The sequence below is a fragment of the Corvus kubaryi genome, unplaced genomic scaffold, assembly GCF_017639235.1.
Source record: "Corvus kubaryi isolate FWS band 111438036 unplaced genomic scaffold, C.kubaryi_AGA036_p1.0 138, whole genome shotgun sequence".
NCBI classification, from domain to species: domain Eukaryota; kingdom Metazoa; phylum Chordata; class Aves; order Passeriformes; family Corvidae; genus Corvus; species Corvus kubaryi.
Genome location: NW_024580672.1, coordinates 1,157,804 through 1,182,567, shown reverse-complemented (window position 1 = coordinate 1,182,567; position 24,764 = coordinate 1,157,804). Strand labels below are relative to the sequence as shown.

At 37.1% G+C, this 24,764-nt stretch overlaps 1 protein-coding gene across 6 annotated transcripts in view; it reads right to left on the bottom strand.

The window, feature by feature from the left end:
* The window catches only part of DLG5 (discs large MAGUK scaffold protein 5), a 98,132-nt gene that overhangs the window by 43,080 nt on the left and 30,288 nt on the right, over positions 1 to 24,764 (bottom strand). For all 6 annotated transcript variants that reach the window (XM_042018540.1, XM_042018547.1, XM_042018541.1 and 3 more), the window contains exons 2-4: positions 17,180 to 17,248; positions 6,086 to 6,251; positions 861 to 1,004 (exon numbers count right to left, since the gene is read on the bottom strand). In XM_042018540.1, the coding sequence (XP_041874474.1) occupies positions 861 to 1,004; positions 6,086 to 6,251; positions 17,180 to 17,248 (379 nt within the window). The remainder of the gene's footprint in view (positions 1 to 860; positions 1,005 to 6,085; positions 6,252 to 17,179; positions 17,249 to 24,764) is intronic.

The following is a 24,764-nucleotide window of genomic DNA, read 5'->3' as shown; positions in this document are numbered from 1 at the left end:
ATTAGACTAAAATGCTGAAAAAGAGCAGGTAAGTCAACAATGTATTTTACCACTGCAGATCAAAAAAGTGGCTTTTGGATACTGTCAAGTATTTCTGTGGTTGAAACAGAATTATTCTAACTGAACTCTCACACTTGCTGGTAAATGTTTAAACAGGTATTTATATATAAAAAAATTGCATTCTAAGATACACTTTATTTCTTCCATATGAAGTGAAATACCAACATTTCCTCCACAGAATGACCAAAGCATTAAAAAAAGTTACCTTAAAATTAGAACACCTGTTAAAAAAAAGCCTTTTCAAAAATTATATTCCCATAATTAAGCACACGTAATCTTTACATGTAGGTTATTAATCTGCTGTCATTCAGATTTCAGTGACAATGATAAACTATTTAAAATGTCAACTTTTTTTTTTTTAAAAGAGCACGGGGTTTTAACAACTACTGCAGAAGAAAATAACTTTTGAATTTAACCTGTGTTAAAACTTCCACAAATCGTCACGAGAGCTATCACAATCTATTAAAACAGAGTAAGAAATTTCATTCTCTTGGATTATATTCTGCTCTCTAGCCTGAAAGTAGAACTATTAGATAGCAACTTCAAATCAGTAATCAGGCTCTGTTTTTTGATCCCATGAAGACATTGGGGATTTCTAGCTCAAATTCCTAAAGGTAAAACAAGCAGTCCATACTTGATCATTTCAAATGGGCCAGAAATGTTTTATCTGATGTAAGCATCGATCTTGCAATTTAAGTAGAAAAACAGCATTAAAAACTACCTGATTACCATGTTCTAATACTTTTTGATCTAGCACAGAGTGGTAAACACTTACCTTGTACAGCTTTACTAATACTTACTGATAAAAATCTGCCTCTTTTGCTGCCTCTTCACATCTTTTCAGTGTCTTGGTGTGTTGGTTCTGCAGAGACTGTAGGTCTGACATGGCCTTCATACACTGAATCTTCAGCCTTTCATAATCATGATTTGGTTTCGGACTAGGCCTAGCATGGAAAAATAATATGGGGTAAAACAATGGCTACTAAAGTGAATGAAAAGCCTGGGAAATTACTATCCAACAAAAAAACGCTATCACACAACTGATGATATTTAGGTTACAATATGCTTTATTCTAAATACTGACCAGTTCCCATTAAGATGCAACTGCTAATAAAAAGCCACTGACCTGAACTTGTGTTAGTTTTATATTGAGATGTAATATCTCATAATGGGATGATTTTGTCTAACTGTAACTAGCATGGCCCAATATGGTACTGAGCCTCCATATCCCTCTATTCTGAGCAGCAATACTACCACAGAACAGAACCTCAGTTGATACAAGAACAAGTCCATCACAGGACACTCGACTTTCCTGTGCCACCTCATCAAACTCTCAGTGACAAAGCACAGACCTGCAGTGAGGGTAGGGCTGGAAGAGGCTGCCAAAGTCAGCTGGGCATGCATGGAGACCTGGGTTTAACAAAGCTTCTATAGGCAGCAGCTGAAGGACCCTGTCTATAACTCCCTAGGAAAAGCAGTTAGGCTTGAGAGAAAGACTTCCATTGGGATATCAAACACACACACTGTGCTGGCAGAACTTGACCTGTTCAACCAAGTCATTCTGCTGAATTACACACCTGATTCTGTGCTACCATATTCTTTAAAGCTACTATAAATGAATGAGAAAACATGCCAGAATCTACCTCACATTTCCATAAGATAATTAGTTGAACAGAATTTGGGTTATTAAAAATCTCCAACACAATATAATCTCCATCAAGCATTTTTCAGTAAACGGAACGAAATAAAAGCCAGTCAGTCAAAAGAAAAATTTTGACTCAAATTTCTTTTGGATGTCTGGGAGAGAAATTTTCTAAAATAATCTACATTGTCAAGAAATTGACTGGCATAAATTATGTCTAGAATGTATGGTACTTGTACACGATACCTTTAGCTGTAGATTAGAATTAATTACACTTGTATATCATGCTAGAAACTAAATTAGCAGGATTCTGTCTTCTTACTTTGTAGCACCAAGCATCTAAAAGAGACTCTAAATTGACCTGTTCCTCCTCTGTACAGTTACAGGATTTTTGCACCATTGAATTTTCCAGTTTCAAAATGAAGCATCTGACAGCTGTCCTGTGTATCATCTCCAGGGCCTCTTATAACCCCACAGGCAATGAAAAAAATAACATGCAAACCACCAAAACAGAAAACGAATGCCTCCAAAAGAAAACAACTGCTTTCTAATTTAACTCTGCTTCTTCTCATATCAGATTTGCTCCATTGCTGCACAGATCACTCTTCCTCCCTCAAACCTCAAACTCCCCCAAATGGCTTCTCTGTAAGCACAGCCTGAAAAGCAATCAGAATTTTCTTTGCTTCATACAAAAAAAAGCAATATGGATTCTGGAACTGAAAAGCAGCTGGCAATTGAATCAAAATGAAAATGGTTTTGCACTACTGCAGTGGTTAGAGTTGTTTAAAAAAAAAAAAAGAAATGCCAGACACATCTGGTTCACAGATTTTCAGGGGGTGTGTGTATGATATAAGGTACTTTTTGGCAACTCAGTTGCATATGTTTTGCTGAGTAGTGAGGCCTTCAATCATAATTCCTCCTTTTCTCCTTTCTCTAGAGAAGTGCTTCTGGGGAAAAACAAAACAAAAGCCCCTTCCTTGTTCAATAAACTTCGCCAACAACTAAAAGCCAAAATCATGTAAAGTAACCAAATGTTCAAGTCATGACTACAGGGGTGCCTTTTAGGGTATTTTTAAATTCATTCTTGAGGGATACCAAAAGTAGAATGTTACTCACACAGTATTATGGATATCACTGCAACTAGTGAAGGGTTATTCTTTTAAAATACAGACATAGTTAGCGTAAGTTAAACTCGATTTGTAATGTTCACACCCTTGACAGAATCACTAAAACCTCAAGTTATTGATTTAAATTAGACCTTAGGGTAAAATTATTGAAAGTAGATACCATCTGTCCACCACAGTCTTCAAATGACAGCATTAACTGGAGCACAGTTTAACTCTCAGCTGTAACATTAAGCTTACTGAGACCTATTAACAGATGTTCCTATTAAGCTATTAGGCCAGTCTGAAAGCTATGGTGAAACTTGTTCTACAAGTCTAACATCCATCACATGTATTTCATATAGTTCTGAAATAACACTGACATTCTAAAAAAAATCCAAAAAACAAACAAACCAAAACCCAAACCAACCAATTAAAAAACCCAAGAAACCACCTATAAACATATGGAAACCATGTAGGTAACTACACAAGTTAGCCAACCTACACAATGAGGAAGGACCAACAATGCCACCAATAACATTATGCATTCTACCTCATCTTCATGAAATAAAAACCACATGGATATCCAAGGCCATATGTTCCACATTGCTGTTCCAAGGCTTTATGTCTCAGCAAGAAAAATAGGAGTAAGAGAAGAAGGAATATTGGTCAGAAACCAAAAGTCAAAACTGTTGCAACACAACAGTCCATTCAACCACATGTAGTGGCTGACTCTTATTTAAGCAGATCACCACAGTTTTATGCTAAAATGCCCCAGAAAATACTGAAAATTACAGTTTCAATAAAGGAGAAGTATCAGTTACTACTTTGGAAGCTCTTGTTCAAACATTAACAAAATTTAAAATGCTAGTATCAAAGGCCCAACTGTTTTTTTGATATTTATGTAAGAACTTCAAAAATCCTTTGTGCTATAGTGGAATTACCCAGGCCATAAATCAAGGCCGCAGTGAGACTGACATTTATATGTATCTGATGCTCATGTAAAAGCTAATGCCAACCACAGGCCCAATTTTGTGGGCAATGCCTACCTAACAACTTCCAAGTGTTATCATTTATTATTGTAATTCCAGCAACAATTATAGATAACACATAAAACAGTCTCTTCTCAAAGACACTTTTCAGGGGTTTTATTTGTGTTGTGGTTCTATTCTACTATGACAATTATGTAAGTAATAATAGCAGGCTTAAGTCTATAAAGTGCAACTTGAGCATGCTAAATTATTTGGTCAAATCTTTGCATAATCACCAGCACACATGCATTCATACAGTCACTGTCAATCCACAAGCATAGCATGAGCAATCCTACTCCTGTCCAGCAGGATGGCACATGTTGATCTGATTCAGCACATCACAATCCACTGCTGTGGCTCCTCTTCCACTGCTCTAGACTCAGCCAACATTTGCTTTGGAAAAGGGCGCTCAGTTTTTCAACCTACTCAGCCAGCACAGCCCAGACTACAAATGTGCTGTGAGCTGTTGTGAAGCATCCAAGGTGACGTGTCAAGGTCTGCCTCTGCACCACCTGTGTTTGGTACAGCCATAGTTACAGCAGCATACACAGCCAGGAAAATAAAGCCAGGGTAGTAAAAGTCACCATCCACATAATCATCTCTCAGCTTTCACACTTCAGCATTAACAGTTTACTATGTCTGGACTTCGACTCTGGGTAGGATGAAGATGAGTTTTATAAGAGGAAAGAATTCAAAAAGTAAAACAAGTACCAGTAAGATTTCAAAAACCATAAATGTGTATACAGGTGGGAGGAGTAGTTGCTTTTACACAGAAGGAAAAGAATATCAATTAATAATCTTCATTCATTTCCCACTCTTCAAGTATCTGATTGTTTGGAAACCAGCATTCTCCATCTAACATGTACTGTCCAGGGACTGCACAAATACAAGCTTTATTTTGATGGGTTGTTCTTGAAGCTGTAAACATTAATGTTTTATACAACATACAAATCCTACACTGAAAGCAAAGGATTGATTTGACAAAGAGAAAACTGGGGCAGTCTAGAGGACAGCTCATCAGAACTTTATTAATAGCATCCTGGATTATGCAGAAGATTATTGTGAGCTATAAAATCCTCTATGCCTAAGCTCCAGTTACTTCAAAGAAGAAATCCTTCTATACAACTAAGTAACTGGAAGCTATGCAAAAGAAGTTGACATTTGACAATCTCTTCCTTTCCCATCCCCACAACTCTTTAAGACTGTTATTTAGAACATGATTCTCTTAAAGCAGCCCTCACTACTCATGGAAGGAGGAAGGGAGCATTAAGATGAGAAGCTACTGAGGTAATAAAACGTCCAGATTCTCTCAATGCTAGTTCACTGGTTCAAATCTTAACTTTCTCATACAGACAAAAAGTTTAATTAAAAGAAACAGAAACAACAACACATTAAAGTTCAGAAAAGGTACACATGAAGGCAACACCTCCCAGAAAATCTGTTCTTTGCTCGTTTCAGATTCAGTGACAGATTTTTTTCCAAGGTTTGTGCAGGCAAAAAGTGCTCAGTGTACTCAGACACATTTTAACATTAGCACATCTTTAACCCTTCAAAATAAACTAATTCTATTGCCTACCCAATAAAACCCTTATTTACAATTAACTCATACTCTGAGTACTCTCTTCCTTGTAACATGTCAGCCCCCAAATTAGAATGAGCTAGGTAAGTCTGCTGGCCGTTGAATGACTTAAAAAGCATGCTCAGTGGAGGAGAATTCCTTATTCTCAACATATTTCTGCTACAAGTTCCCCAATGTATGCATACCAGGAAGCTGATCTTCTAAAAAACACTCCACTCAGCCAAAATCCAAACCTCTCCCTCCTTGCAGAAGCACAGGAATAGCTGAGATTTTTTTTCTCTCCTCATTTCTGTTCTCCGGCCAAGTATTCAGAGCTATTTCCCTTTCTTCTCTCTTGTTTTCAAAACACCAAATGCTTCATCCACTGTCTTCTTTCTTTTCCTACAACAAAGCCCATGAAGCCTAAACAACTTCTTTGCTTTATTTTCTCAGCATAGAGATGAAACCTTCTCCCCTCAGTCCCACAGAAAAACTGCTGGACAAAGTAGGAATAGGCTTTCAACAGGAAGCTCTGAAACATGGATGTGGCCACATCACCAGGACGCAAGTAGGTTATGAGCAACATATAGACGCTGTAAGCTCCTTAATGCTTTCCAGGCAAGCAGGTGTCAAGACACTTGAAAACACTACTGAAGACTAAATGAAAATGCTGTATTTCTTTTCTGTTTACCTGCAGTCATCGAAGGTTGACCCAGGAGATGAAAGTGCAAGTTGCTTGCGCAGCTCATCCCTCTCGCGAGTCACCTGACGAAGCTGATATAAAATAGTCTCCAGCTTCTCACTCATTTGTCTCGTGTCTATCACAGGTGGTGGAGATGATGCTTTACCAGTCGTACCTGATGAAGAGATAAATACTCGGCAGTGAGCTAATGCCTCAAAAGAACAATACAACTTCACTAAAGAAGTTAGCATTAATTTTAAAAAACCCTATATTTCTGTTTGCAAAATCCTGTTCAAAAATGAAGCAATTCATGTAAGTTTTCATTAGTGAGTTGAAAGAAGAATAACTCCAGTCAGATCTCATGCTAGCAGAAAGGCCCTTTGTTGCAAATTCAGTTTGCATGGGTTCCTTGCTTACTCAGGAACTTACAAGTAGTTTAAAAGGCAAGTTTGCAGTAACAATTGCAAAGACCTCAGAAACTACCGTACTGACAGAAGTCATAGGTTAAAAAGTTACTTAAAATAAAGAACAATGTCCATGCTTAGGGGGGGGGGGGGGGGAAAAAAAAAAAAGAGTAAAATTCACCCACATCAACTTATTCCAGTGATAGCAAGAAACTGCTATAGCACAGGGGCTCTTTTCCTTTATCTAGCAGCACAGAAATACCATTCTGCTACAGGCTACAGACAACATTTACTTTTAATACAATTCTATGCTTTCACATGTTACAATTTTTCAGTCTAGTACGTGAAATTAAAGACTTCACTTAGTAACAAATGATGAAAACTGGGCTTCATTTTTAACAACACTGGCTAACACAAAGCACATTACAATCACTGCAACTGGACTACACATCAAATTTCCTCTAAGGGGCAGTCATACATTAAAGGGTTTTGTGGGACTTCTTACTTCTCAGCTTTCCTAATGTTAGAGCTGAACTATGATGACTACTGTCCTCTCAGACAATTGTAAGAGCACAACAATGTCTCCTTCGCAAGAGAAGAGAGTGTGGTGTATCACTTCCTAACAACTGCTGACAACTAATTCAGCTCTAATTTTAGTTCTGCTCATTTAAAATTAAGCTGTAAATGTAGTTTTTCTCATGTGTCTCTCAGACACATGAGAGCAGACTCAAAGACACAAGTCACAGATGTGAAAGGTAAAGGCTTAAAAATATACAGCTCATTATTTTCTACCCAAAAGAAAAATTTTAGAAATAGTTTGCAAAATTATACAACTGAAACAAGTTGCTGACATATGTGTTAACTTGTTAGGATGTACCTTTATTAGGCCTTTCTTTACTTAATGAAACAACAAAGAATAGAGAAACAATGCTCTCTGCTCATTGTCTTTTCAAAGAAAGAAATTCAAAATTATTTCACTGGATCAAATGCTAATGAATTGCAAGGACTGGCTTTTTATCTCTAAACCCAGTTCACAAAGGTATTGCAGAATGTAAAAACTCCCTCCAGCTTTTCAGCAAAAGTACCCCTGCTTTGAAGTTCCCACACCAAAATAACTGCAGTGTCAGGGCTATCATAGGTACAGCATCTACAACAATAGGATCCCTGCTCTTATACCTTCCAGCTGCTACTGTAATTCTTCAATGAAAATTTATGAGCACAGACTCTTCTTTTAATCTAACTATTCCCTAATAATGTATGCAAATGCTCTAATAGCAAACTGAAGAAATAAAAAATTGCAGGAAGGACCTGCATTCTGTAGAAAGACAAACTCACATCACTCTGAAGAATTCTCAGTGGGGGGATGCTTTTCCTACTGCTTTGTTTCACTCCTGCATCCAGACAAAGCACCTTCATCCATAAGGACTAAGGATTTCACACTTCCAGAATGGAGTTATCCTTTCTTTTAGATGAGAACTATACTACATATTTTTATGGCACGTTTATACAGAAACCAGTAATAATACACATGATACAGGGATATAGAGAATAAATGAAGAAAATAAATAGACACAAAAAGTCAGAATATGTATTCATTTGAAAGAGTTTGGACACATCAATGAAAAAGGAATTCCATAAACAAGCTAAAAGGTAAAGGCAGACAAATCAGTCTGGTACTGACAAGCTGGATGGGCTTTGGTAACTTCAATGGCAACCTGCACATCATCTCACTTGAGCTGACACATCAGAGGACGTGTAACATGGAAAAAATCCCCTTCTCATCCTTACAGAGAGGTTCAAAAGCTGATGTCATCCTGGGGCTGCTTACAAGCAAGACAGACGAACAGGATACAAGAGGTCAAGAGGAAGGAGAAGATGAATCAGGAGGGCTGCTGTGCTCTACAGGGAGGAAAGGGCACTGGATGAACAATGTCCATCACTACTACCAGTGCTAACCCCAGCAGCAGTCCCATGGACAATGTCTGCTACGCAAGACCTAGACAAGCATCCAACGGCTGCCCTGGGAATCTTTAAACACAGTAAAAGCATGCCAGAGATCTACCTCTGCTCCTCAACCTCCTTCCTCCCCCAACAGCTTTGACAGCATCCGAGTGACAATCTTCTTCAGGCAAGAACATTTGTGCACAGACCCAAAACTGTGCCAAGAAAAGAAAAGTCTGCTTTAAATAAAGACAGGCTAATCAGCCTTAGGAAAGAAGCTTTTTTCACAATTGTGAAGCCATTTGTCTTAGTACCAAAAGGGGTTATTTTTCATTAACTTGTCAATTTTTACAAGTACATCAACAGATACTTTCCTCTCTAACGCAATGATATTTTTGACACATAATATCAGCCACAAGATGTACACCTGTTAAGTGCTGTAAAAACACAGATCAGTGTAATCCAGTTCTTCCTGCTCCTATCCTTAAAAGAAGACTCAAAATTTACCTCTGCTTGATTTACTAACAAGCTTCCATTCTCAATAGTTGTACAAAAGGTCTTCTAAAGCTTAAATCAGATTTCTGAATGTTTAAAAAACAAGCACACACATTCAGTAAAATCCTATTTCATCAGAAAAATTCCATAGTCTTGGTTTCTTTTAAAGGAGCTTTTATTGCTGAATGCTAAAATCCTTTTATTCCATCTGACATCTTGATGCAGCAGAAGGAAAGTGACCTGTGCTTCCAGCTTTGTATTCTTTTTCCATCTCACTGCATATTTTACACAGAAGTACTTCCTTTTTGTACTTCAACCAGTCAAACTGATCTTAAAATGCACAAGCCTGAAGGCTAAATCTCCATTATCCAAATTATGCCACCTATCAGTAACTCACCTTCTTTCTCAGACAACCTAGATTTCTGAAAAGGCATTTACTGCGTGTCCTGCCAAGTGTAACTCATTCACCTGCTTTGATAAGCCCCACAACTCATTTCTGATGCAAGTTGCACTAGAGAACTCAAGCGCCTGGAAGTCACTCCCAGGCCGGTCTCCAGGTGAGCAGCACGGCACCGAGTCCGAGAGCAGCCAACAGCAGGGATGTGTTGTGTGGAGAGAACGCACTTTGCCCGTAATGCAGTACAGTCATTAAGTCCTGAGCATGCACTGACTTATCCAAAGTGAGATTCTGCAGGATTTCCATCGCAGGTTGCATAAAAGAAAAGCCTTAAAAACAGAAGCTGGAGTAATCATATCTTCCCTATTATATCCCAAATGCTGGACTTCAAAGAAACCACAAAGACCCATGACTGTAGCACATCCTGATTATAATTCTTGATGATTACTCTATTCAACAATGACTAAAGAGATAATATGTCCACACAGAAACTGAAGAAGTTAACTTCATATGTGGAGAAGGGGTAGCATATTTTTTAAAGAATAACAGAACATTTTAACAGAAACAGGGCTGAAAAACTTATTAACCTGTCCAAAATATACCATTATGCCAAATGAACACAATGTTGAGATAAGAAAATGGGTACCAATGCATAGACAGCTAATTTTAAGAAATATCATTAACATATTTTGAGTTATAACAAACTCCTTGGTCTTTGAGAAATACACTTGTATGACAGATTCAACTAATTCAGAAGGCAATCTGTCACAAGCTAACAGAATGTCTAAATTTTACAAAGATTTTTCTCAAACTCATAAATTTCAAGCTCCTTCCTGCTTGAAAATAAACTCAGACTTCTCATGGTACAGTCAAGCCTTTTCCATTGTTTTCTTTCATTATAAAGAAAATCAACAGAGATATTCAGGATATTATTTCTTCATGGCCTTGTAAATCATGACAGAAAATGTTAAAAAATACTTCCAAGAGGTATTGCAAAGCATGATCAACAGGGTTTCTCCCCAAGCTAGGGAAGGTGTCGAGAGTAAAGACTTATGCCTGCTGTAGGAAAATGCATTCTAAAATATTTACCTTCTTTCAAAAATTTATGAGGACTAGAAGAGGGTTACATTCTAAATGACATTCTAGTTATTATTTAGATTCATTTCTTCAGATGTATCTTTTGAAGTGATTTTGAAACAGCAGAGAGCACAGAACAGAATTGCATGGAGGCGAAATGAAACATTAGAGAAAACAAGCAGCAGTACACTGAGGAAAGAAAAATGAAAGGTAGAATAATGAACTGTAGAAACAGTTTCATCTGACAGAAAACCTAATAGATTATGAAAGCAGTGACAATCATGTAACATGCAAGGACAAAAGAATGGGTAGCATTTCAGTATATTGTTTTAATTCAGAATATAAAAACATAAAAGCCAACAGCATCTAAAATAAACTTTCAACTTCAGTTAAGTTTAAGACTACAGAAAGAACTGAACAGTGGTTCTGGAAAGGTCAACATGAAAGAAAATCTACAACCTAATACTGAAAAATAGCAGAGGAGATGGGGGCGGCATCTCCTTGCAGAATTTTGCTGAGCTGAAATACAAGTGAGAGTAAAATCTGTTACCATGACCAAGGTCTATGCAGCTGAAGCTTCTGGGTTTGAATTTACAGTAGCTCCCTGGCTCAAACCCTACCTTTGTCAGGCTTACAACAGTGTACTGAAAGCATAACCCACATTTAAGTGTCCACCCTGAACCCAAGGGATACAGTGACTATGGTCACCAGCTGCACACCAACCGAGGGGATGAGACTCCTCCAGCATTCCACCCTTCACATCTTCTCCTGTAAGAGTTGTGAGCACTGACTCACCACATCAACTTCACAGCTCCAAAAGAAAACCACCTTCACCAAAAGGATTTCCTAAGTGCACAGACTGATAAAGGGTCTCAGGGAGCAGTGAAAGACACTGGGATCCAGAGGTGCTGTCTGGAGTGCAGGAGATGGGTATTCACATACACTATTTCCATTCAAATCATTGCAGACCAACCAAATCTTCAGAAATTCCTACATGGAGCTGCCAAATGTTAAGAAGATACTATAACAAGCAAAATACCATGGAGCGGTCAGCTCTTCATTAGTGGTTCTCTCACCACAAAAACCCCACTGTCCCTTCTCCAAGACTGCATCAGGATAAATGAGCAAAGGTGACTTCTTTATTGTTATGTTCCTTTTTTTTGAAACAGGGCATGACGTCCATGGAGTAAACTCAAGTACCTTTGAAGAGAAAGAAGTTGTGAGAACCCTGTGCATCACTAATGTCGAACCATAGCTGCCTGAAAATGGACATTAAAGAAGACAGCAATAACACACTGAAGCAATTCAGAATGCTTATTACTTAAGAGGAGATGTTTATTAACAAGTACAGTGAAAATCACTTAGAGATTAAGGATCAATCCTAGAGATAGTTACATGATTCAAAGAGTAAAATCAGAGTGTGAAGTTTACTTTAAGTGTGTGGAAGAGTGCTTATTTCCAAAAGTTCCCAGCAAACTAAATAGGTAGCTTACTACATACGAAATAAAACTATATGAAGAGTTTTAATTCAATTATTGAGACCAAATTTTAAGGGAAAACGATTTCTGAATAGAAAGACTGATTGGTGAAGAGGTGGAACATCGAAGGCAATTCCTGCAGCGCAGATAAGGATTCCAATGTGATGTACTGGTAGTGTTCCTAGTACCTTTTCTTATTCATTCATGGCTTTTCAGCAAGTGTAATATTGTCATTTGTTCCTTGGTGTTAACTGTTGAGGTGTCTTTAGCAAATATAAACTTTGTGTAAACCAGGCAAGAAATACAATGAGAGATTACTATAGGCTGTGGGGGGAAATAAATAACTGTTTCAGACAAGGACAGTGTTTGTCAAAAGCCACACCTGCAACTGAACAGTTCCTGTGAATAGTGAAAACAATTACTTTGTTACATACAGCTGCAGAAAGTATGAAGCAATAAACTGAAATCACAACAACATGAAAGGACACTTGTCAAAATGGCCAATATGAAAATGAGGAGTGAAAGACTAACATTGTTGGGAAGGAATCTGATGGGAATTGCTTTGGAGTAACTAAGGCTCTCAGATTAACAAACTTAAAATGCAATTAGCAAAAAACTATCTGTAAATAGCCTGTCAGGCTGATAAGCTAAAAAAGTGTTAAGTAAGGAAATACTGGCAGTTGAAGTCAAAGTTGGACAACTTGGTGGAGACAGATATATGATCACCTGACAGCTGCAAGGAAAGGCATAAAACTGTAGAGCCAGCGGTGGTGTTCATTACAGACTGCTATGTCCATGGCATGGGGGTCCAAACTAGATGATCTTTAATGTCCTTTCCAACCCAAACCATTCTGTGATTCTATGTAAGCTCCCACAGCAAAATGTAGCACAGTGATACAAACAGAGAAGAGTAAGAAAAAACACTTTTGATGAAAAAGTGACACTATTTGCAAAGAACTGAACAGCTGGAAAAATAATAGTCTGTTAAAGGAGAAAGGTGATAATATGCAATGTGGAAGGAAGAGGCTACAAGATTAGCAGCTGTAATCAAAACAGTGCAAAGAGGTCTGGCTGTGGAAAGAAGAAATCTATACATGTGAAAAGATGGAAGGTCTTTTCCATTACAAAATTCATCTAATTAGGAACTCAGTGGACTTCAAATAGAATGGAAGAGTATGCAATGCCTTTCTGTTAAAAACTCATAAAAACTATTATGGAGAATCTTCTCAGAGCCACAGCCTGTTGCCTGCATGCAAGCTGCTGCGTTCCATTAAAAAACATTTCCTAAAAACAACCAAACCAAACCAAACCCCGAACAGCTGTGCATTGAGGAGGGGAGTAAAAAACATTTTTAAAGCACTACAGGAAAACTCTCAAGCTTCATTATGGTACTAGGATAAGTAAAAAAATGGCTTGATTCTAGCAACCATAGTCCTGTCATGGCATTAAATGTCATATTATTAAGTGTGCTATACAAACTGACACATTTTTTAAAATAATTTTTAAAAAAGGGGTCTTGATTCTGTGTTCTATTGCTCTCCATTATCATGACTGGTCAAGTGGGAGACTAGCCAGGACTGTCACATATAGCTGTGTTATTGGTTTCTATCCAATTCCTAAGTGACACTGTTGTTCTGTGCTTGGCACAACAGGCACTGAATCTCCATAAATAATTATTCTGATATCAGAGACACAGGACTGTAGTTCATTCAGAGAGTTTTCTGGGTGCAGGGAGTGGGCAGATGAAGGGTGCTTTTATTTACACACAAAAATCTTTGTCATTGGCCAAGATCAGAAAGAAAAGAAATACAGAGGGAGACCATGACAATTTAATGAGGATTTGTTCCTTTGAGGTGACAAAGCTGGGGCTGACAGATAGTGGTGGTATTACATCATTACAGCTGTTTATATTGTACCTCTTTTGGAAATAAGTTGTGAATATTTGCTCTCTATACCATCAAAACTACCTGTTTTACATGCACGGCATGAACTTTATTAAGACAACAGGAAGAAAAGGAGGCAAGCAAAAGAGAAAAAAAGAAAATATTGCCATCTAAATTAATTTTGGATAATGAGGAAAATACACAAGAAAAACCTGCTGTCACTCTGCATTTTTATTTACGTACAGATACAAATGGAAAAAAGGGCAGAGTTTCTTCTTCAAGGCTGCTAACCTGCCGTTACACAGGGGGGAAAACTGGGTTCCACTCAACTGTGTATGCTATCATATGCACATGAGGATGGAAGTTCATTCTTCTTGCATCCCTCATGCCCTGCAAGCCCCATTTAGACAGGGAAAGAGAAAAAAGCTTGGATGACAGCACAGTACTTGGAATAGACTCGCCCTAAGCTCATCTCTGAGTCACATTATGCAAATTGCATCACTCCTTGCTCTGCTCTTATATTGACATTATCGAAGACTGAGACAATCCCAGAATAACCATTTGTTACCCATACAGAAGCTGCTGGATAAGTGTTCATTCATCTGTGCTGCTGCTCTCCATGCTTGTTGCCCTCTTGGCTTTCAATGAGAGAATCAGAACTGCAAATACACCCAAGACTTGGGTACACCATGGATTTATACAGTGATTAAATGATGTTGTCTCATCTTTCTCTCTTCCTTTCAAAATCCTAACACCATGCTTTATTCATTGGACTGAGACTGAGCCCATGTTTTCTCAGAACTATCTTTTAATAACAATCTTAGTTCTATTTAAGATTAATTCTTAGATCAGAGTCTTTTTCTAGAAAATAAGCCCATTGTTATATACCTTAACTTCATAAATTAATTCAAATCCAGGACAGCTGTAAAATGTATAGCAGCATCTCCATTTCAGAACTTCCTGACTTACTTGGAAGTGTTTCAGAAAAAGATCATTTAATTAAAAATGCTGGCAGCAGAAACCATCTCTAACAATAGCTAGGGTAATTAAGGGTTGGGAAGAAAAGATGAAGCACATGGACATAGGAGTCACTAGTTGCATTTAGGAACTATGGAGTCTAAAGACTACATATGAAAGATTGTATTGTCTCTCCAAATTAGATGATGCTAAGATTAACGATCTCAAGATTTATCTGGGTGTAATTAGTAGCCCCAAAACCTTTTGCACTTCCCCTGAAAAATCAAATGTGCCAATCTGTTTCTGAGCTGCTCAACAAACAGAATCAAGGTATTAATTGTAAACCAGCATTTTGAACACAGGTATAATAAAATAGATCCCTTATCTTTCCTGTGAGGAAGGTTTATGTGAGTGGGGAACTGAAAATACTCCTTTATATACGTGTGTGCACATATAACTATCAGTGTAGAAATGAACATATTCAAAAGCTTACATTGTCTCCAAACCATGACCTACTTGCCCTTTTTTACTGAAGCATTCATGTCATAGGTTAAACTTACCATTTCACCACACAGAATTACCCTTGCAAAAATTATTTCATTGAGATGAGACAGAGTGGGGGGAAGATGCATGTGAAGTTCCTCAAATGCTACAGCACCTCAGTATTTACTGGGATTCCATTCACACAAGTCATATGAAGCTTTAGGGGAGCTGGCATGCAGGCAGTTTTAGCTATGATGGTTTGTCATTCAGTAAATCAGTCAGTATTAAAATAATCTTTAAAGTGACTTGCAAAGATGTCTATTAGTATATGTCAGTTATTAAGCAATTTTTCTACTGATTTTGGATCACAAAAGATATTGTTTCTTGCAGAACAAGATGTTAGGGTAAGAAAACGGTTGGAGCAAAAATCATACTCAATAACAAGTCTATAATCACGCCATAAAATAAACATGCCAGCTTCAAACAAAGAATTCCCCTGGCTGTTAATCTATTAAATATTAAATACCAAGCTCATATGAACCATTTGAATAAAACAAAATTACAGAGAATAGTAGATCACAACTTATGTTTTAATGGCAGAGCACTTAATTTTCAGGTTATAAAATAACTTTGATCACTGCATGCTCCAAAGATATAAATCAGTTCTGAGGACAGCCTTTTATGTCAAGTGCACAGATCCAAATTAAAAATGAACTTCATGATCTTAAAATACGAACAAAACATAGTTTGTGGGAAGAAACATAAAAAAAAGTAAAGCAAAATTAAGATTTAAGCGTGCCACTCCTTTTTAAAATGAGGAACATGGAACTAGACCGGACCGCCTACATTTCTCCGACCTCAGTCATCACCTCCTCCAATTATCCCACAAACTTACTGGATTTCATTTTAGAATAACTACCTTCTTTAGAATGCACCTTTCTGAGTCTGGTTGTCCTAAAAATTTAGGATCTTTTTTCTTTCTACTTCCAGTCCCAGTTTATTTGTAGCAAATTAAATCTATCCTTCCTTCAGGTAGTAGCATACAAGTGTGGTCTTGATCAAAATCAAACTAACATGTCACAGCTTCCAGTATTTTCAGTAAATAGTTCATTCAGGCCTAAAATCTTGTTCCTGCTTGCTGGAGTTAAAAGTTCAACTCAATGACTGCAACAGATGTCTACCCACATCCTTAAAAAGACAACTGACTTGCCTGGTGCTGTCAGGGAAGTCTGCAGGTGCCTGACAAAATACTGGAACTTTAAATATACAAGAGCCTGCATTCCCTATCCAGGGCAAATGACTTTTACATGGATTTCACAGTAGAAGGTATTGGTATAAGTTAAGACAAGGAAAACTGGCAGCTAATAGAGCTGCTGCAAGATCATCTTGCAGACAAAATACCTCTAATAACATTTCTTATACCTCCAGGGTTTTTTTCTGAGTATTTTGTCTTTCCCTATGACTTTCAAAACAGAGAAAATGAAGCAATTAATTGAACACAGGGAAAAAAATGCTAAAGCTTGCAGCAACTGTCAAAAGTTTAGAAGGCAATGGCCTTGGCTAACATTCTTTACAACTTCCATGACGCTTTTGACTCTGACCACAATTTTCACATCTACATAATTATATACATACACATATACACCTGCTTATATCTTATTTTCATATGCACAGACTTGTGTAAACACAACGTTGCCATTCTTGTATCATTTTACTAAGTAACTCAAAGCATAGTTACATCATTTCACATACCCAAATGTAACAGATTTTACTGGCTACAACTGCAGCCAGCCACGAAAAAGGCTTAGCTTGCACTGCACAAAACTACACTTGTTTCTCTTGAAGATGGATGGTTACATCTTACAGTTCAACTTCCTTGGTTTTATGACCAGGATCCCTTTACCCTTCGCAGAGGCAATCATAAAAACTTGTTCTCCCAGTTCCCAAAAAACACACTCATCAAGTTCTTATATTAATACTTCACTCACCAATGCTGCTCAGAGAACTGCTGCTTTCAGAGTCAGAAGGCATTATGGACAGCACACTGTAAGTAGACCCTAGAATCGGGAAAATAAAGACAGTATTATTTTTCCTCCCCCCTTTCCTCTCTCCAAACAAAGTTATGATTCATTTCCTTGATACTGGAGATGCCAAATAAATTTACTAAAATTACTAAAATTATTCCAATTACTAAATTAGAGAGAACACCCATCACTGAAACATAAAAATCTAACAGGCAAAGTATAATTTGCAAATGAGCATTGCACGGTGCACTGGGTAGAAAATCATTTTGGATGACACGGTAAAAATGAGTTCAGCAAAATATTACATACATTGGTTTTTTCAGACAGACTGAAAATACAGAATTTCATGTCTATAATAGGAAGAGGAAGAGTGATACTTGTGACAATAGTGACAATCTCAGTTTCTTATGTCTTTACATGTACCAACTCATAATTCATTGTGTAACTGATTTGTATTCTTATCCTCAAACTTCATTCAGACTTAAAAATTTCATTTAATTTGTAAATAAAATTAGCTTACATCCATTTGCAACTTCTAGTATCTGGTCTTAAAAGCAAGGACCTACAAAGCAACAAGTTTTCTCATCTATTAATAGATCAATAGAGAGTGAAGCCTTTCATTTTAGCTATTTTAGAAGTATGCCAGATTTTATTTACCAGAAGAACTAGAAGAACAGGTCCTATTTCAAAACATTAACTAAACAGCTCCACCATCCCTCAGAGTCAGGATAAACACACCATAGTAAAGACAGGGAATGACTATGTACAAAAGCCATTAGAAATCTGGTCTATTTTCAGCACTCACCAGGATGCAAGACCTGTGCTCACAACAGCCAAGCTCTAAGACAGTTTCAATACTTTCAGGAGCTCAATTTCCTATAGTCCCTCTTTCTTATATTTCAATATTTCCTTCTTCCAGTTTCTTTGAAACCAAGAAATAAAAGCTGAGAAGCAGCATGAGTAACTGCATAGAATAGACTGAAGGAAGGATAGGCTAGAAAATAAAGAAATTGGGTTTTGTTCATCTCCTTTGCTTCTTGCTAGAGAAAAGCATAACATCTGTAACTACTATGGTGCTAGATGAATGAAAGGCAAGATGGGATAAAGTAATTCTAGTAACACAGGCAATAACAGAAAAATCAATCAAAAAAAAGAAAAAGAAAGACTTGAAAAGAAACAAAAAGAATTGCATCTTGAAGCAGACTGTTTAAACAACTTACATCCCCAACAAATAGAATTATTTGTAACCAGTATATTTAAAATCATTTTTCATAGAGATTTGTCAGATTATTTTGTTCAGATTTTCAAACAAAACATACAATGAGCATGTCATTGACACACTGCCTGGCTTCAGAAAAAAATCTGCTGCACATTTTTGTTTCCATTCCAAATATTTTCAAATAATAATTTAATCTGTATTCCTATTTAATTAAAGCTTGTTGAAAGCAAAATAATTTCTGCATTAGTTATAGTCAACCTCCTTGCATATTCTAAACTCATATGACTTGCAGTATTTCTCACAGTCTGGACTTTCCTTATGATTCTACTCAGCCTAAGTTGAAAAAAAACAAATCAATATATTAAACAGAGTAAGACATCTTTATGACAGACAGTGTGTACTGAGATTGTATCAAAACTGCGTGGGACTCATGCACAACAAAATCTTGTGCCACGAAGTGACACTTAATTATGCTCCGCAATTTAAGGCAAAATTGCCCAGTTCCTCTAAAAGATTACATAGGATTTCCACGCCTGAAGAAACTTGTAGTGATTGTTAGCTGCTTTTGCTTTTAAGAGTGAAGAAAGAAAAGACTCAAAATCTCATAATCTTAACTGATCTTCATTTTATTTATCTTCAAGACACACTGATCCTCTCTGTCTTCTTGTCCTGAATTACAAGCCAGAGACAGATCTTAAAATGAGTTAAATTCTGCTCTCTGGAACGGACAGAAAGGTTTTGTGAAACTGACTTAATCAATGGAGAAATATGACTCTCCAAAGCAATGTTCCTAAAACATTAGCTCATATTTGTGAATGCAAGATCTGGTATGCATGGCATGTTATCAAGAAAACCTACAATTGTGAAGAGGGGAAGAATCATTTAACCCATTCATAATTCCTCACTTAGAACAACACAGTAACACTTGCCTGGTTTTGGTTTGTTTTTAAACTACACAGGGTACAAGTTCATTATCTGTAACAAGTGCCAGCTTTGTCATCAGAAGCAGTATTAGTACACATCAGAAACAACAACCAGAGGTCTCTACACAGCTGTCACAATATTAGAATTCATCTTTAGGTACTGTGCTGACACACAGCCTTGAATTAAATCCAGGCTAAAGTGGCATTGTGCTTGGCATATTCTGCTTGACCAAACTAGCAATACATCATTGGTACCTGCAAATGCTCCAAGAAATGTTTCCCCACTCTATAGGGTGCCTCTTCACATAAATGATAAAACTCAAAATCATCCCAACGGCAATCCATATACAGTTAAAAAAATAAAAAAGAAGAAAAAGGCACAGGGTAGTTTCTACAGCCAAAGGCACTAGAACACCCTGTTTATTTCTGAGCTACATAGCCATGGTATTCCAATAAATTTGTTGCAAAATCACCCTCCCCCAAAAGAATTTTCCACTTGATTTCCTACTCTTAACATTTTCTAACTGTCCATCTTGTCAAATTGCACAAAATAATCAGATCAGAACACTAAACAAAACAAGAAGCCATAAATACTTTCTTAGATAAATGTTCAAAGTGCTTCACATCTAGGAGTTCGCATGCCCTTCATCACGCTTTTACAAATAGTTGACTTTAATATTTTTCTGCTAGTATTCACCTTACATACTGAAATCTCCCAGTGAGTGGTAAAACTTACTACATTTTATTTCAATTCACCAATTTATAACAATTGTTGACATATTCCTAAAGTTCAGAATTACAACTTGCAATGACAGGATTCTGAGAAACATAGTACAACCTATACATACTTAAAAATAATAATAAAAAAACCCCAAACCAACAACTACATCAACAAAAAACCCAAATTAACCACAAAAAATCCCAAAATCACAAGTAAACAAAAAACCAAGCATGTCTTTTACAGATACACATTCATACAGAGAGGGAAAATATATAACCGTCCTGTCTTTACATGGCAGACTTGCTTTCTTTTTTACTCATCCAGACATAAGCTTTGGATCAGTTCCTGGCTGTATTAAACAGCTTTGACAGAGCACAAGGATTTAGAAACTGCTACAGTATATGCTTGAGAACCTTAAGAATCTCATTTCCTTCTATTTTCAACAACTAGATCAAGTAAGATTTCTTTAAGTTATTACTGTCTTTATTAATCACATTACAGGAAGGCCACTTAAGAACTCGCAAATTCAGGAAAAGAACTTGTTGCTTAAGTGTGGAAGCCACCTCCAGGGACAACAGAGAACTGTGTTCCAATTTGCCTTCATCTTTCACACAACAGCAACGGCCACAGCCACACAGAAAGAGTGACACGTATTTTTCCTTGCTAAGAAAGACAATGATGGAAGAAAGAGGAAAAAAAATCAGAAAGAAAAAATACAGAGAAGAGTTACACATCCTAAGAAGACAGCAACTGTCTAAATCAGCAATATCCTCATCAGCAATACCAAATCAAGATTAATGGAATTAAACTAGTCACACAAAATTAAAACAGAACATTTCTCCCTTCTGTCTTTCTAACTTTTGAACTGTGAAACACCATGTAACACTGGACATCACCTGTTCTTCAAGGAGAAACTAAAAAAAGCCAAGTCAGCTAATCTCCAAATAAAGCCTCCAAAACAAGCTTGCACTTCTGTAAGAAAGCAGTACAAAGGATCAAGTATGATATCTTCTAGGACATTATTGAACAACTTGTGAGTAAAAATACAGTGTTCACATTAAGAAAGATAAGCTGTCAATTGTCAGTACTACATAGAAACTTCTCACCCTCCTCCATACAAATACATGCAGGCTCTGCTCATAGCTCTAAAGCACAGTGTATCCAAGGGGACTGGAGTGGCAAAACGAGATATAGGTATTCACCTTTACAAAATTCACTGCACATATGCTTTCAATCCTCTAACTCTTTTTTCCCCCCCTCTTATCTATAATCCAACTCAAAGAAGGCTATTTTATCTTCCAAACTTCATTATATGATCTGAACTGTATAGGAGTAGTTAGTTCCTCAGATGAACACCCTCAGCACAGGCACAAAGAGACAGGTATACTGAACCTGCTTCAGCGTGTGAAGAACAAGGGGTTTATTCAAGGAGCATGAGGTGTTTTATCCCACAACTTGGAGAGTGCTCTGATCTTGGCTGCACAGCTCTTGGTAGGTCACCCATCTTTAAGGACTGCATTTAGATCTGCAGTATGGCAGACTCCTAAATTAAGTATGTTTTCTAACTAGGAACACTTAGCTTATTGTAGAACCAAGACTGAAAGAAGCCTTTGCCTGTGCAAATTTCTTTTGCCACTTGTCTGTGTTTAAGGATCATGTTAAAAAACCCCCCAGCTGCAAATTTCCATTGTTAATTAAACTCTCCTCTTCCTCCCACCTCCCTTTGCAGCACAGTGACTGCCAGCTGATTCAACTGACTGTCAGCAAATGATTTTTCTGATGGAAATCCAAAGCACTGGATGAGAGGGCAGCACGACAAACATTGCTTTATCCACATCTCCATGCACCAAACCAAACTGACTTTGGCAGGGCTCCTGCTTGCTAGGGGGGAGCAGTTGTTTGATTACAACTGGATATGGCCCTGAATTCAATGTTCCCTTTGCCTTTACAACAAAGCTGCCCAAGGAGCTCAAGGCCACATGGATCTGCCATGCTCTGTCTCTAAAGCTATTCTTTCCTGGGCAGCCTGTACAGCCAGGTTTGTCACAAAGCACAAGACATGGTCATTGCTTGCAAGTTGTTTGACATTCAGACACTAAATTCTGATCTCATACAAAACCTTCGACTGGGTATTTGCTTCCATCCATGTCAAACTTATTCCAGATGTTTCACAGTCATTTACCTTTAAGGATATGAGCAACTCCAAGAACAAAGGTACAAACTTAGCAGTAAAGGTCAAACATCTTGCCAAAAGTTTGCTCTTTCTTCCCTGTCTGCTTTTAAACATGGCTTTGTAACTTGCTATTATAAAGATTATTATAAAGATATTATAAAGATTCTGTATATTTCTTTTTGGGACACCATGAAAACTAAATGAACATGAAATGGCATTTTAAATAATCAAGCAGACAAAAAAAAATCACATTTTTTTTATTTCCCAAATAGCTCAGTCTATAACAGTTTCACAGAAATGGTGAGGGTCAAAGAGTTTATTTTCCTTTTCAATAGAAAAAGCTTTTCATAACAAGCTATGAATGAAATATATGGATATTAACATTAGAAGTGCAGTTTGGGAAAATATAGATGCTTTATTGCTTAAGTCAATCTTGAATTCTAAGTGATTAAAAACACACTCTCGTTAAGGACAGAACACTTCACACATGAAAAAGGACTGGGGCACCTTTCTCTGAAACATTTAGTAGGAATGAACCTGAAGTCAGACTTAAGTTCTAATTATGATCTAATATGACAATTTCTGTTAAGATTTAGATTCAAAAAAATTAAGTAACCTGCCAGAGGCCAGAGACATCAGTAAAGAAGATCTGAATTCAGTTCCTAGTTGTCAGTCAGTACAGCATCTGATCTTCAGCTGTTAAAAACAACACCAGACAAATACCCAGAAAATTCCTATTTTCTTAGCAACATCTGAGCAAGAGAAAAACTTATTTTTATAGGCTCACACAAACAAAGGCAGAGAAAAGAATAACTGATTATGGATTCTTCAAACCCAGCATTTAGTACAGATGGGAAAAATTTGCATTTAAAATAAAATCTTAGTAAAAATGCAGTGCAGGTAGGTGAAACAAATTGTCCCACATTTCAGCTCATGTGGATTACATAGGTTACACAGGTTATTATCAACGCAGCAGTGCTGTCTTCTCTTCTAAAACATCATGTGGCATTACAGCTGACTAGCTTATCAAACAACTATAGATATTTTTATGAATTATTTTTAACACAGATGCTTTAACAATTCCCATTAATGCATTGCAGGGAACCCATTTCACTTCACTGGTAAAAAGCCAAAATACCCCTTTTTTTCTTCCTTCTAGCTATCAGGAATATTACAGTTGCTTCCTTGATTGTATATGATAAGCCAAAGACAAAAAATAAAGAAAAAAATTATAAAACATAATAATAGTTCCCTTTTTGCACAAGCTTCCTACAGTCTCAAACCCTATTTCTCTTTAGGTTATCTCCTTAATCTAGATTATTCATTAAATTATATGTATTTCATCAAATAATTGTACAGTCAGGTAATATGAATGGCAAAATAAAATTTAAGAAGTAGCATTATTAACTCTACGAGTAAGTGCTATATTTAAACTTTAATTTTTGGAAATGAATCAATTATGTTATGAATAATTATGTTTGTAAATAGGTCATGCCATTAAAAAAAAAAAAAAAAAACCAAAATGAAAAACTGACTGGGACAGTCATTCAAAAGACTCAAAACCTACCAGATAACAAGGGAAGCAAGCATTAAATCCTCAAGATTAGCCTCTTATCCCATCCAGTCCTTTCATTAATTTACTGTATCTTGCAACTGGGTATTTCCTCTGCAAAAGCAGCTGGGGGCACACCTGGAACTGCAGGTGACAAGAGCGTCCATCACATGCCTAACCTGAGCATTTTGCTAACAATTCAGATTTGTCCATGATAAATAAGCATGGTGGTTCAAACTGGATTTTTTAGGACAAGTCATCAAGAACAAACAGGTACCTACACCTATCCATGAATGTTGTTGTGCTGGGGTGACTTCAAACCGGCACAGTAGTCTAAATTTAAGAACTGATCTACTTCAATGATAATGGTACAGTTAAAGTCACAAAGCTTTTCTGCTCTGCAGAGACTCTGAAAGAAGGACAAAGGGATTTAACATAATTCTAGCTCACTCCTGTGCAGCGTGAGAATTAGACACACAAGGAGGAAGGCACCTAAACGCAAACATAACCACAATCACACCAAAGCCTTGTGCTTTTTACGGATCATGGAAAGAGAAGGGCCAGTCCTTTGTGATTCCAAGCAGAGGAGTAATGTATCAAAGTCCAAAGGCTTTTTTATTCTCTCCTAATACTATCTACTTTTTCTAAACTCACCTGAGTACAATTTAATCTTATAAAGCTATCTTCTCTGAATATCCTCTTTTCTACAACCCTAGGAAATTGACATGGGCCAAACTTCTTTTTCTAACAAGAAACAGAACAAAGTAGTTGGAACACTTTTCTCAGAAAGCAGTCCATTACTATTGAAGCACCAAACCAGCAACTGATTGAAGAAGTTACTTACACAATACCTCCTCATATGAGCCTGCTGGGTCTAATCTGGAATCCCCATTTTGCTACAACTTGCAAATCAGCTCACATCTACTGCTCTCAGGACTCCAAGAGAAGTATCAACACAAGG